This window comes from Vipera berus, assembly GCF_964194415.1.
Source record: "Vipera berus genome assembly, chromosome: 2".
NCBI lineage: Eukaryota > Metazoa > Chordata > Lepidosauria > Squamata > Viperidae > Vipera > Vipera berus.
This window is the reverse complement of record NC_138203.1, coordinates 37,501,576-37,516,002: the sequence shown is the minus strand read 5'-3', so window position 1 is coordinate 37,516,002 and position 14,427 is coordinate 37,501,576. Positions and strand designations below refer to the sequence as shown.

General features: G+C 40.0%; 1 protein-coding gene across 1 annotated transcript in view; it reads left to right on the top strand.

Annotated features, from left to right (window-relative positions):
• Positions 1-13,816, top strand: part of EDIL3 (EGF like repeats and discoidin domains 3) — a gene marked incomplete at both ends in the record, with an annotated part of 274,583 nt that extends 260,767 nt beyond the window's left edge. The window contains one exon of the mRNA XM_081316932.1: positions 13,667-13,816. Coding sequence (XP_081173058.1) covers positions 13,667-13,816 — 150 coding nt within the window. The remainder of the gene's footprint in view (positions 1-13,666) is intronic.
• Positions 13,817-14,427: the final 611 nt, after the last annotated feature.

Sequence of the window (14,427 nt, the reverse complement as noted above, 5' to 3'; positions counted from 1 at the left end):
ACCTGTTAGAGGTCCCGACGGGACGGGGTCGGGGGAGGTGGCTGCTGGTTCTGGGAATGTGGGAGTGGGGCTTCAAATCCCCACGGCGATAGGGAAAGGCAGCAGGTGTTTGCGCGGAGGGCCATATCAACACCTGGGATCGCGCCCCCGCTATCTCCGAGCGGTGGCGCGCTCCGACCCTCCGGTTAGCACCCTCTTACCCGGGGATGAGGGTGATCAGGCCCCTGAGCTTAGGCTGGTCTATTTTAACGCTAGATCCGTAGTTAACAAAGCTCCCCTCATCCGTGACCTGATCGAGGAGGAATGTGCGGATCTAGCGTGCATCACGGAAACTTGGCTGGGCTCGGAGGGAGGGGTGCCTCTCACCGAGTTATGCCCGCCGGGTTTCCGGGTGCTGCACCAGCCGCGGGCTCAGGGCAGGGGTGGCGGGGTGGCTGTGGTTATTCGGGAGACTTTGTGTCCCCGGGAGGCCACCATTGTCCAGATGGCCGGGAGTGAATCCCTCCTCTTGAGATGTGGTCCTCGGGTTCAGTTGGGCTTGTTGCTTACATACCTGGCGCCCAGCTGTGTGGCAACAGCCCTGCCTGAGCTGCTCGACGCCCTCTCAGGGTTGGCAGTGGAGTTCCCCAGGCTTATAGTCCTGGGTGACTTCAACCTGCCGTCACTGGGAGGGTCGTCGGAGTTAGCTCGGGAGTTCATGGCTTCCATGACAGCCATGGGCCTGACCCAGGTTATTGAGGGCCCGACTCATGAGGGGGATCATACTCTCGACCTGGTGTTCCTGTCTGGACAGTGGTTGGACGATCTGGGAGGGGGTTCCCCGTCCATCACCCCTCTGTCATGGTCAGATCACCACCTCCTGAGGCTGGTTTTCCGTCATGCCACCCCCCGCCGCTGGGCGGCGGAACCGTCCAGGTGGTTCCGCCCCAGGCGCCTAATGGACCCGGATCGGTTCCAGAGGGCGCTTGGGCCTATACCTATCACCCTTACCCACAGCCCAGTCGATGCTCTGGTGGAGGCCTGGGAAACGGCGGCCACCAGGGCACTTGACTGCGTTGTACCCATGCGACCTCTGACCCGGCGCAGATCCCGCTGGGCCCCATGGTTCTCTGTGGAGCTCCGGGAGATGAAGCGTCGGAGACGAGGTCTAGAGAGCGGTTGGAGATCCAGCCGATCCGAATCCGAGCGATTGCAGTTAAGAACCTTTATAAGGTCTTATCTTGCGGCGATAAGGACGGCGAAGTCTAACTACTTTGCCGCCCTTATCGCGTCCGCAGATAATCGCCCGGCCGCCCTGTTTAGGGTGACTCGCTCCCTCCTTAACCAGGAGGTGAGAGAGGATCCCTTGCAGGGACGAGCCGAGGAGTTTAGTCATCATCTGGCGGACAAAATCGCTCGGATCCGGACCGGTCTGGACTCTGACTGGGCAGAGTCTGACGTGGAGGAATCAGGCGGTCTTGAGCACGTTATCTGGACTGAGTTCGACCCTGTTTCCCCTGATGATGTGGACAGGATCATGGGGAGACTGAGCACCACCACCTGTTTGTTGGATCCGTGCCCCTCCTGGCTAGCTTATGCGGCTCGGGAGGGAACACGAGGCTGGTTCCATGCAGTAATAACTGCTTCTTTGAAGGAGGGTGTCTTCCCTGCCGCCTTGAAGGAGGCGGTGGTGAGGCCCCTTCTCAAGAAGCCTGCCTTGGACCCGGCTGTTTTAAACAACTATCGTCCAGTCTCCAACCTTCGCTTTCTGGCGAAGGTTGTTGAGAGTGTGGTGGCGCATCAGCTCCCTCTGTTCCTGGAGGAAACTGATTATCTGGACCCGTACCAATCGGGCTTCAGGCCCGGACACAGCACGGAGACGGCATTGGTCGCGCTGGTGAATGATCTCTGGAGGGCTAGGGACAGGGGTTGCTCCTCTGTCCTGGTCCTATTAGATCTCTCAGCGGCTTTCGATACCATCGACCATGGTATCTTGCTGCGGCGTCTCAGGGGGTTGGGAGTGGGAGGCACCGTTCTACGGTGGTTCTCCTCCTACCTCCAGGGCCGCTCGCAGTCGGTGTTGACAGGAGGGCAGAGATCCGCCCCGAGGTCTCTCATTTGTGGAGTTCCTCAGGGGTCGGTCCTCTCGCCTCTCCTGTTCAACATCTATATGAAGCCGCTGGGCGAGATCATTCGTGGTTTCGGGGTGGGGTATCACCAGTACGCTGATGATACCCAACTTTTTCTTTCCACCCCGAACCAACCCAGCGATGCCCTCTCCGTGATGTCCCGGTGCCTGGAGGCGGTTCAGGTCTGGATGGGGAGAAACAGGCTTCGTCTCAATCCCGCCAAGACTGAGTGGCTGTGCATATCGGCATCTCGGGTTAACCAACTTATTCCACCTCTAACGATGGGGGGTGAGGTGTTACCCCCCGTTGATAGGGCTCGCAACCTGGGCGTCCTCCTGGACTCACGGCTCAATTTTGAAGACCACATAGGAGCCGTGACCAGGGGGGCTTTTGCACAGGTTCGCCTGGTGCGCCAGTTGCGTCCCTATCTGGACCGAGACGCCCTACGCACAGTTACTCATGCGCTTGTGACCTCCCGTTTGGACTACTGTAACGCTCTCTACATGGGGCTGCCCTTGAAGACCACTCGGAGGCTTCAACTGGTGCAGAATGCGGCCGCGCGAGTTGTAATGGGGGTCTCCCGATACTCCCATATAACACCTCTACTCCGCGAGCTGCATTGGCTTCCGGTTGCCCTCCGGGTGAAATTCAAGGTGCTGGTTATTACCTATAAAGCCCTACATGGCCTGGGTCCGGGCTATTTGAGGGAACACCTGCTGCCGGCATCAAACGCCCTTCGCCCAGTGCGCTCCCACAGGGAGGGTCTGCTCAGGGTGCCGCCGGTGAGAGATTGCCGGCGGGTGACACCCAGGGATAGGGCCTTCTCAGTGGGAGCGCCTGCCCTCTGGAACCAGCTGCCGGTGGAGCTGAGGACTGCCCCCGACCTCCGATCATTCCGCCGGGGCCTGAAGACCTGGCTCTTTGAGCTCTCAGGCCCAGGCTGAGGAGAAATTTTTAATTGGGGTTTTAAGTATACAGGGTCAATTTAATATTTTTTAATTTGGTTTTTTAACTTTTGTATGGTGGATTTTTTAATTCCCTGTAAACCGCCCTGAGTCCTCAGGGAATAGGGCGGTATATAAATGTAACTAAATAAATAAATAAAAATAAATAAATTGTAACTACTGCAAAGAAGTAGTTGCATCCCATAGCTATTATTGAAAAATAAACGGTGCATTTCAAACAACCTTATGCTAGGCAATTAAATAGACTGAGTTTCCTAAATTTCCTAATAATTTGAATGGAACCTGACTATTAAAGGAAATGTTATTTTTATTAAATTGTTTAAATACTTTTAAAATCCAAAGTAAACCTTATCTTTTACTTTTAAATTATAGAGCCAAAAAATTAAGCCCAACTATATAATTGCATCCTATAACTTTCTAGCATCCTAACAGGAGCCCTGTAATATTACACTAGTTTATATTAAATGCAAGATACTGGATTTCAAGTCTGTGTTAATACTTATTCTCAGCTAATGGTATCATGGCATTGCAATGAAAAAAAAAATCAAAGATTGCAGTCCCATGTGCAAGGAAAGAAATTTTTAAAAGTGCAACTTCAAAATAGTTTTGGAAAAAAGATATCAGATTGTAACTTGTCTCCTTTTGGTACTATTATATACTGTAGATGTCACCAAGATAACAGAAAATAGTCCTGAGTCTCTGAGAAAGATTGTTATGAAAACACCTTGAGCATCTCATTGTTTTACAAGGGCACCTTGTTATTTAATAAATAAGGATGGATGGCTATGTCACTTTTGGTTTTGTTCTGATTCTCATTTTCTTGATGGATAAGTTCATTTCAGCCTATTTCCACATTAGTGCCCCCATCTGACATAAAGTCAAATACATGTCTCTAAATATACACATTTTGGTATATATTAATATGTACATTTGTACTTTCTTTCCAAATATATCAATTTTGGTGTTCATACTTTAATACATAATTTTTGTGCACTAGCAAACTGCACAGTAAAATTCTAAAAATTGTAAGTTTCCAGGCAAGAGTTCTGCTTTATATACAATTTGAAATGATACATCTTTATAAAAAAGCAGACCAAATTTGTTTGTTTATTTTTCCCATTTCTGACCATCTTCCTTAACGAGGGACTTTCCTCACTAATTTTGAGAACCCATTTGGTTAGTGGTTCAGGCATCAAGCTAGAAACCAGGAGATTGTAAATTCTAAAGCTGATTGACTGATTTTAAGTCAGTTATTCTCATTTAGCCCAGCCCATCTCATAGGGTTATTATGGGGAAAATAGGAGGGAGAAATATTAGGCATATAGCTGCCTTGAGTTATTTATTAAAAAAATAAAGGTGAGAAATAAATAAATAAATCTTGGTTCATTAATTTTCAGTATCATTATAATCTTTGGTTTATTTTGTTGTTCTACTACATTGTCCTCAGATAGCATGAACTATTCAATTTATATTATTCGCCTTGGGTTTTTATTAAATCATCCAGGAAAGTTTGCTATGACAGATGCTAGGCCATGCTGTAATATTTAGCTATTTAAAAAAATCAAGCATTTAATTAATCTATCATATAGAATTTAAAAATATTACTTTCCAGGTCAAATTAGAACAATAGCTTGCTATAAATATGTTCCTAAAGATTATTGTCCAATTAATTTTAATATATATATATTTCTAAGGGCTGGAACAACACTGTGACAATATGTGTGAAACAAGGTCACCAGAGATTTTAGGTTTGAATTTTGATGTGTTAAGGCAGGACAAGGAGACAGAACAATCGACAGGCCACAAGAAATAAGTGCCAATTTCTAATTTAATTATTTAATTTGCTAGTTTGACTCATTGGGAATAACTTGTGCTATTTTTCCAAGGACATTCTCTATTCCTATCTCTCTTCTTTACAATTTTCTTGCCTTTTTTCTATTTCCCGCATCTTTGCCAGCGTAAATTTTCTAATCCTTAAATCACTTGTATCCCATAATTTATCATTTTATTCATAATGAAATAGATGCATAATGGGGTAAATCAAAAGAGATTTAAGGTAGCATGCAAAATTTAAAATAATTCACAATCAAATCCAAAAAAATATCAGTGCATTGGGAAAATACACAAACAAGAACATTCTACTACCTATCATCAATCAAGCAGAATTGCAAATCTGCTTCTGGCCTGTGTGAAAAGCCAAGTTTAAAGTTTTTTCTAAAGGATGGTAGGATTGGTGCCAAACAGATCTTAAGGGAAGGATTAAACAGTGACACATAATGCACATTTCTAAAATATGTGAGCTTCTGCTTGCTAAATATCATTTCAAGAATACAGCCAGTCAGTATTTGGCTAAGGAATAATTGGTTCTTCCTACAGCCCATAATATCTGTATTAAAAGGTAAAGGAAAAAGTTCCCCCGCACATGCGTGCTAATCGTTTCCAACTCTAGGGGCCGGTGTTCATCTTCATTTCAAAGCCAAAGAGGACATCTCCGTGGTCATGTGGCCAGCATGACTAGACGCCATAGGCGTACGGAACGCTGTTACCTTCCCACGGTAGTGGTCCCTATTTTTCTACTTGCATTTTTACGTGCTTTCGAACTGCTAGGTTGGCAGAAGCTGGGAAGAGTAACAGGCGCTCACTCTGTTACGTACCACTAGGGATTCGACCCGCCAAACTGCCGACCTTCTGATCGACAAGCTCAGCATCCTAACCCACTGAGCCACCATGTCCCAAAATCTGCATTAGCCATATCCAAATCCATAATGTGAAGGCATTGTCTTTCTCTTAGTCTTTCTCAACATCCAAGTCTCAAAACTGTACATAAAGGTCTCCTGAAAGACCTTTAGCTATTACAATCTTTGTTGTCACTGAAATTTTCTTGTCCTTCATGATGAGTTTATTATCTTCCCCTAACATTAATCTCTTCACTATTCCAGCACATCTTTGTCTCTTTTTCAGCCCAAGAAGACACTCTACTACTTTCACTCCCACACTCTCATCTATAACTTTAGTAATCATGCATCATGATGTTATTTTTCTCTTCCTAATATGTAATAATAATTCATAATTTTACTTTACTCTTTTGCCTATTACTATTGGCATTTTCTTTGCTTTCTTTTGCCACAGTCATTCTACTTCTATTTGCAGAACTTTGTATTTTGTGATTATTTTGTTCTTTCTTTTCTATTCTGCTGTCTCCAGGTACTGATCTTATTGATGCTATTGGTTAGTCACACACAATAGATCACAACTGAGTTTAGACTGGATTTCATATTTTTATCCACCTATCAAATTCTTCCCAAGGATGTGAAATAGGTACATGTTGTTTGAGGTTAAAAATATTGCTGCATAATGTAAACCAATCCAAGTAAGGTTGCTTTTTGCAATGGACTCATGGTGATTTTGTCAATGTCAGTATTGTTCAGTGGTGTGCCAGATATTTTGGGATTACACCCAAGGTGCTATGCACAAAAATGTGAAATCGCAACTGCCAGCTCTTTAGCTGGTGTTGCACTTGATATGCATTCTTCCCAAAAACCTAGGATGTTACGATGTATCAGTATGAGTGGATCTAAGCAGTGTAGCTTTTTATAATTTATAGATGGAAATTTTGTCAATATGCAGATTTTCTAAGTGGCATCCAAGATTTTTAATGTGGCACCTAGTGTGCCAGTAACCACTGGGACCACCGCAGTTAGTTTATGCCATAATCTTTCAGTTTCAATTTTCAGATCTTGATACTTGAATTCTTTGTCTTCTATTCTACTATCTCCTGACCACATCAATTATCCATGCTCATTTCTTTTTAACCCCGGTTTTGGGCCACGTTTATCAGTTTGTATTCAGAATTCCTGCAATATTTTAAACTGCTCATTTTCAACAAATTTTCAACTCACTTTTTTGTCACTGGTACATGACAAATTTTACAGATGTTCCAGTGAATGATTTTGGTGATTGTATTATGTCATTATTTAAAAGATTGTGTAATCTTTTTGCATAAACTAAGCATGTCTACTATTTTTTCAGCCTCTTTGCACAATCTGCACTTTGAATCATTTGACAGTTTTTGATTCTGTTAATTGGATTAGTTTACATAATTTGTTCTTAAGCAGCCAAAATCAAGCCTTTCAATTTTACCTTTAATGTTCCAGTATATAAGCCATTGCCATAGTTTATCTTTCTCTACTGTCCCCTCAGTCTTTTACAGAAATTGACCATGTAATCTGTTTCCTTGCCAGCATTCTGTTCTTGTTTTCATTATATTGATATTCAAGTTTTGTTTCCTGCACCTTCCATAAGTTCCAATTTTTAACTTACATCAATGCTTTCTTTTATGTAATCAGCCTATGCATGCTTTTCTTCTTTGATAGTTTGATCTGAAGTAAACCTCTTCCTTCTGCCAACCTAGCAGTTCGAAAGCACGTAAAAATGCAAGTAGAAAAATAGGAACCACTACAGTGGGAAGGTAACAGCGTTCCGTGCGCCTTTGGCGTCTAGTCATGCCAGCCACATGATCATGGAGACGTCCTCGGACAAGTCTTCGGCTTTGAAACGGAGATGAGCACCGTCCCCTAGAGTTGGAAATGACTAGCACGCATGTGCGGGGGAACCTTTACATTTACCTTTACCAAACCTCTTCCTCTATTTCTGAGGGGCACATGTAATCTATCAATATCACTAAGAGGATATAATGCATTGTGAATAGTGATTAACTTTCTTGTTTTTTAGTTCAGCTTGTGTCCCGTTAATAATTCCAGCAGTGAATCATATTACAATATGGCCCAGGTATTGATGGCTTTGATGGTTTTTCTACCATTTATTTTTGTCTTTAGCACTTTTCTCACTTTTTGGATGTATTCTTTACTAATCACATTTTTAACTAGTCCATGCTTGATTTTATCCAACTGTAATATACCCAAATACATGTAGGCTCTGTCCTGATGGCTCCTGATGGTTTGGTTGTTTGGCATTTCAATTCTATTGCTGTTCATGATTTTACCCCCAGTTCATAGGTTGTTTCAGTACTGATTCTGTAGTGACTTTTACTGTTGCTTCTTCTAACTTATCATTTCTGTTGTTCATATCACCTTTTTCCTTTATATTTGCAATTGTTGTTTTTGAGTTTCTTTTACTATTCTACCATTATCTCTAGGTCTTCACAATATCTTTCTCCAGTTCTGCATCCCTTGTTGTTCAGTGACATTTGAGTCTAGATAAATTCTTTTCTAATGGATGAATTCTTCCTTCATTGGATAAGTTCTGAATAAATCCTTTTTCGGTGTTCCAATGTTCAAAAAATTATTTTCTGATTATGGTTGTTATTAGTAGTAATGGTATTATTCAATGACTGTATGATATTCTTCTTGTTCTAGACAATTATTCTACATCCTTTCATAGGTATTATGACTGTTTGTTCTGAAGACTAAATTGAAAGGCAGGGAAGGTGTGTGATAAACTCTGTCAGTTAATGAACTCTGACTGACAGGATCTAGAAAGAAACCTTCTCTGCTGTTGCTCCTGCCCTATGGAATATTCTTCCCCTGGAGGTAAGGCAGGCCCCCAGCTTCCTGGCCTTCTGAAAAGGGGTTAAAACATGGCTCTACAGTCCTGTGTGGGAAGCCCAGAAAATCACTCAGGTGTGGGGCTGGTTAATCCCCTAATAGTCCTCCTCTCACCTTTTAACTAATTTTAATATTTAGTCACTCTTGCCTCCTCCTAAATTTTTATTTTTAATATATACTATTTTATATTGTTTATCTTTTTTGGTATACCACCCAGGATCCCTCTAAGAAGGAGATGGGCTGTTCAGAAATGTGAAAAACAAACAAAATAAATTAACATTTGATATTTTTCTCTTTGGGGAAATCTGGAGATTCTTTTTTATACTTCCATTTCCATATTGCCTCTTATGTCTTCCCAGAACTCCCCAAGTAATCTTTTGCACATATTAACGGTTCTAGGTTTGCTCTATACAAATTTATGTAAAATATTCTGATAAATAAATAAAATATTTATGTTTCAAAAAACTTTGTGGTACACCTGGTCTTTATAATTTTCTACATTTAACTCACATATTTGACCTGGTAATTCCTTGAAATCATCACAATTATTATAAAATTTTCAGTCTACATCCTATTTCACCCTTCATTTTTTCTAACAATTAATTTCCACTTTGGGGCTGATGCTTGTGTGATTACCCTTCTGCAATCCCTTGGCAAGAAGGAAAAGGCATATACTTCTGCTTATCCCACCTTAGCAAACAAAGCCTAAAATGTGACCTGTATATCATGCAGACATTTACATTGAATCAGTCTGTTTTGCTGTTTGAAAACAATTACCTTGTTAATATATATTTCTTTGGGAGAAATGTCATTTCATTCATTAGCAGCTTTTTAAGAAAAATCTTCAAGCTGCATGTCAGTGATAAAATACCATCTCAGCTTTCCAAAAGTGCACATAAACAATATTTTTCTTTATTATCTCCTTGCAAAATTATGCCCTTTACTGAAGTATCATTAAAGGTAATTAAATTATAAAAGCAGTAAAATATTTCAGGTAGCTACAGACATTATATACAGTACATGTTCTGGTGGGGATGCCTTCTATCAATATCTCTTTTTAAATCCATGCCATTTCATGGATGGAAGTGTAAAACTGTTTTCTTAGTTCTGAGTTTATCTCTGAAATTATCTCTGGAGAAACTTCCATCATAGTATTACTATCAATCTCTCTCTTTTATCTATTTAAAACTAAGCATGCTAACATTTCCCCAGCCCGCACACAGTTGCGGAAGGGGCTCCATCCTACCTTCATATTTCCAAAAAGATTGAGGACATTTCCGCTTATGAACAGACAGCATACCCTTATTGTGTTACATGATCCAGAACCAAATTGTATATGTATTTGGCAATTTGCATTAAAGTAACAACCATGCAGTCCAGAGAAAGTATTGCAAAAATACATGTACACAAAAGTAACTTGAAACAAAAATCGCTATTGAATTCAATGGGAATGAATTCCCTCACCATACCCACCCAGCTCTAATGCTGGGTTGTTTCTCCCTCTGTCTCTCTCTCTCTGTCTCTCTGTCTCTCTCTCTCTCTCTCTCTCTCTCTCTCTCTCTCTCTCTCTCTCACACACACACACACACACACACACACACACACAAATCCACATAACTCAAACACCATTAGTTGCCTTCCAAAAGTCTCATGGATGGGAGTGTGGTTAAAAAAAAGTCTAGAGAGTGATCAGCTCTGTTTGTTTTTTATGTTGTTTTGTCATTTCCCCCTTCCTCCATATTATTGACCACACTTTCTAGACTCTTACTTGCCCATGGAGCCATTTCCATTCTCCCCCTCTTAGCTCACACAATTCCTCTTGTATCTCTTCCTCTCTGGCCTTAAACCAAATCCAGATTGGCTGTTTCTCAGCTTTTCAGTTCTGCCAGGCCCCACCTATTTCCGGGTAACTTTTACTAGTGCTTCTCTTTTTCTTGGTCTCAAACTCTTCTCCCATCTACTTACCACAATCAAAGCACTCTGATCATTTCTTTGCTTTTCATGGCATCCTTCTGCCAGTTTGCACCAGCTTCACTAATTTCCACATCTTACTGCAATTCCTGTATGTTAGTAATTTTATGGGAGCATTGTTTGATGGTGCAATGTCCTGCAAAGCACACACAAAAAGAATAAGAAGTAGTGAGGAAAAGAAATTAAAGATATCAGACAAGAAACAAAAACAAATAAATGTCAAGTACACCGATACTTTTCATATTTCTATCCTTGCAACCAGTGGTGGGATTCAGCCAGTTCACACCACTTTGGCAGAACCAGTAGCTAATTTTTGGTTGCTCAGGCCCAGAATGGACTTCCAGAAGTGGCATCCACACATATTCGAATCCCACCACTGCTTGCAACCCATCCTTGCTTCCACTATGTCTCTACACTCACTTCACAGTTTTGATTGTAAACTTCTTCACTCTGTTTTCAAACATTTTTATTAGATACATACTCCATCAAATCATAGCTATCTCATATGTCCACTTTCTCTCAACCTATTCATTCTTTGTCTATGAATTTGTTTTGTGATTTGATCCTTATTAATTCTCCCTATATGAACAAAACACCTCAAAAACTTTCTATGTTATTTTTCCCTTCCTTTTATTTTATGATTCAGTTCACATGCATTAAGGAATCTATCTCTTATTGTTTTGCTACACATACTTCTTAAATAGCCTCTTTCTACTGTCTTCAATTTATTCCTCCTAATTCTCACTTACCTACAATAAAGTGGGTAGAAGCTCAGGTTACAGTCATTTTCCCCTCAATCAACAAGCATTCATTTTTCCTAAAAAACATCTACTTTTCCACCAGTATTTGTACATCTAAATATTCTACAAATATTACCCTACTCTAGTTTTTTTTAATCATAGTTTTATAATTTGCAATTGTTTGGTCCATTCTCAAATCAATGTCACTCAGAGTTTGATAGATTCAATTTTCAAATCCATGTCTCTTTGCATGTTTTCTGAAAATCAGTTACACACAAACATTTATCTTCTTGACAAACATGCCTATAAAATTGCCAAAAGTATTTCTTATGTATTTATCCATGAATGTATTAAAAAACCAAGAGAACATTGCACATCCTTGTCTTCATCATCATTTTAGCCATTGTCTATCCACTGCAGGATATAGTCTTTATTCATTAACTGCCAAAATAGTAATGCTTTTAAATTTATATTCCTTTGACATTGTAAGCATAAAAAGACTGGTTAATTCACACATTTGAAACTAATGTTTTCCTAACCAGATATTGAAAACAATTCTCATTCATTCCTTGGTCTCTGAATGTCCCAATAATTCACTTGGCCCCCATCTATTCATGTCACCAAACAGAATGACTTTTCTTTCTGGATAGCATTCATTTAGAACAGGGGTGTCAAACTGCTGGCCCGCAGGCGAGATGCATCATCCAGAAGCCACGCCCACCCTATTGCCGGCAATGGCAAAACTGTCCTGACACATTGTGTGATGTCACATGACGTCGCAAGTTTGACATGTCTGATTAAGAATGTTCTTTTTTAAAAAAAAAACAAAAAACCTTCATCTGTTGTTCTTCCATTCTCACCATGTATAACTATCACCAGCCCCTGAATGTTTAGTTTCATATGTATATAACAACAATTCTTATGACACAAGTTCCTACTTTCCCTACGTGAGCTTTATAATTTATAGTTTCGTATCCCTACAGTTTCATATCCCTTCATGTACTCTTCATATTGACTCCAAAAGATCAGTCTTTCTTCATTCAGATTACTTATATCTTTCTCCATTCCCTTAGTTTCACAAATGCAGTTTTAATTATTTCATTTCGTGTTTTTTAGCATTTATATTCCAGTTTGCAATCTTTTCTATGCCCTGCCTCCATTATGGTTTTGGTGAATTGAAGCTTTCCCTGATGTATTTAAATAAGACAGAGAGGTTGTACTCTAACTTCTCAGCTTTATAGAATAGTCTTGAATTTCTGCCAAGTACAACATTTGCTTCCAACAGTAAGAACACTGGTCAGTTCTGATACATTTTCAAGAGTATTCTATAGTCCAAAACTCAATTTCAGCCCAACATGCAATTTTTTTGTGAGCTATAGTTTAATCCCTAATATAAAGACTGACTTTCATGCCAACATATTTGATGCATCCACCAACTGGAAAGTAATTACAGTATATTGATAAATTTAAAACATCAATAATAGCACAATATCAATCACAATATCAATATACCAAAGACTCCACAGTTCAACCCCAAGCTAGATACATTTTCTTCTATTGTACCACATATAGACATCAAACACTTTAGAAAGCAGGCAAATGAAAGAATCGAAGGAACAGCTGTTCTTTCTGAATGCCTATGAAAGCACGCTTTGTCGACCAGTATCAGATAGAAAATCCCATCTTCACCAATACTGGCATGGAAAGCAACTGTATATAGACAGGGAGCAAATACCACATTCACTAGAACTGATGGTATTAGCTACGTAGTTGGGTATTAAACCTTAGTAATTAAACAACCAAACTGAGAGACACAAAGGACCCACACATAAAATATATCTAAAAGTTCATAATAACATTAATGTAATGATTGACTGATTTAAACAGTCTATGAGTATTTAGTGATGTTTTGAGCAACAATTTTATTAATAATAAAATATAATGGTCTATTATTTATTTGCATTTAAGGTATTATAGATGTCAGAGAACAGTTGATCAGATCTGATGAGAGAAGGGTTTGTGATTGTAGATACCTGTAAAACCACTCAGCATACTTATTTTAAGAATAAATGTTCCTTAATTTAGAAGGATTTGCTACCTAATAGACTCTAAAATTAATATACATTAATTTTCAATGAGTGCATGAAGCTTTTCCCATTAAGCCAAATATCTATTTAAAAATAGAATAATTCCTTTTCTTTCATGTGACAAAACATCCTTTATGAGGGCAGAAGATATAACATCCTTGAAGTGAACATATTTATTTGTTTTGTGCACTACATATTTTTTATAACTAGATCTTTCTGGTTACCTTTCAGGTTTTCCAGGGAAACTTTGACAATGATACTCACAGAAAGAACGTTATTGATCCTCCAATCTATGCACGGCACATAAGGATCCTCCCCTGGTCGTGGTATGGCAGAATCACTTTACGGTCAGAGTTTTTGGGCTGTACAGAAGAGGACTGATGCCTAGATCTACATTTAATAGCACAACTCTTGATATTTCTATATATATATATAAATATATATATATATATATATATTATATAAAATTCCATAGAAGAAACTGCAAAACCTGTAGGAAGTTGAATGGGCTTTTGATGAATAAGTGCTCACTTTCTGGTAGGCTGTTCTCTTTTGTAAGGAAGTCTAAGCCTGCCCTTAAAATGGTCAAATTCTGATGCATATTCTTATTTTTTTTTCCTTTTGGTCCCTTTTAAATCTGCTGCAGTTATTTCTCTGTTTTACTGTGAAATTTCAAGTTCTCTTTTGAGTTGTTCTCATTGGCTAAAATGTTATAAGAGATAAAACAAAAATGCCATCATTTTTGCAAGGGAAATGAACATGGTTTTACAGAGTTCATTAGTAATCTGAAAACAAGCTGATGGATGTCATTGTTTCCAAACTCATGCAGTCATCTTACTTATTTACAAGTGATACTGTGGCTTTAGCAATAAGTTTTTCCCGGGAATGACTCCATTTGATTCTTTCCCTTGTGCCTATCATATACTGTCATGACAAATGATACTATTTTTGAAAACAAAAATCTCTGGTCTGCAGTCCTTCTGATGTCACAT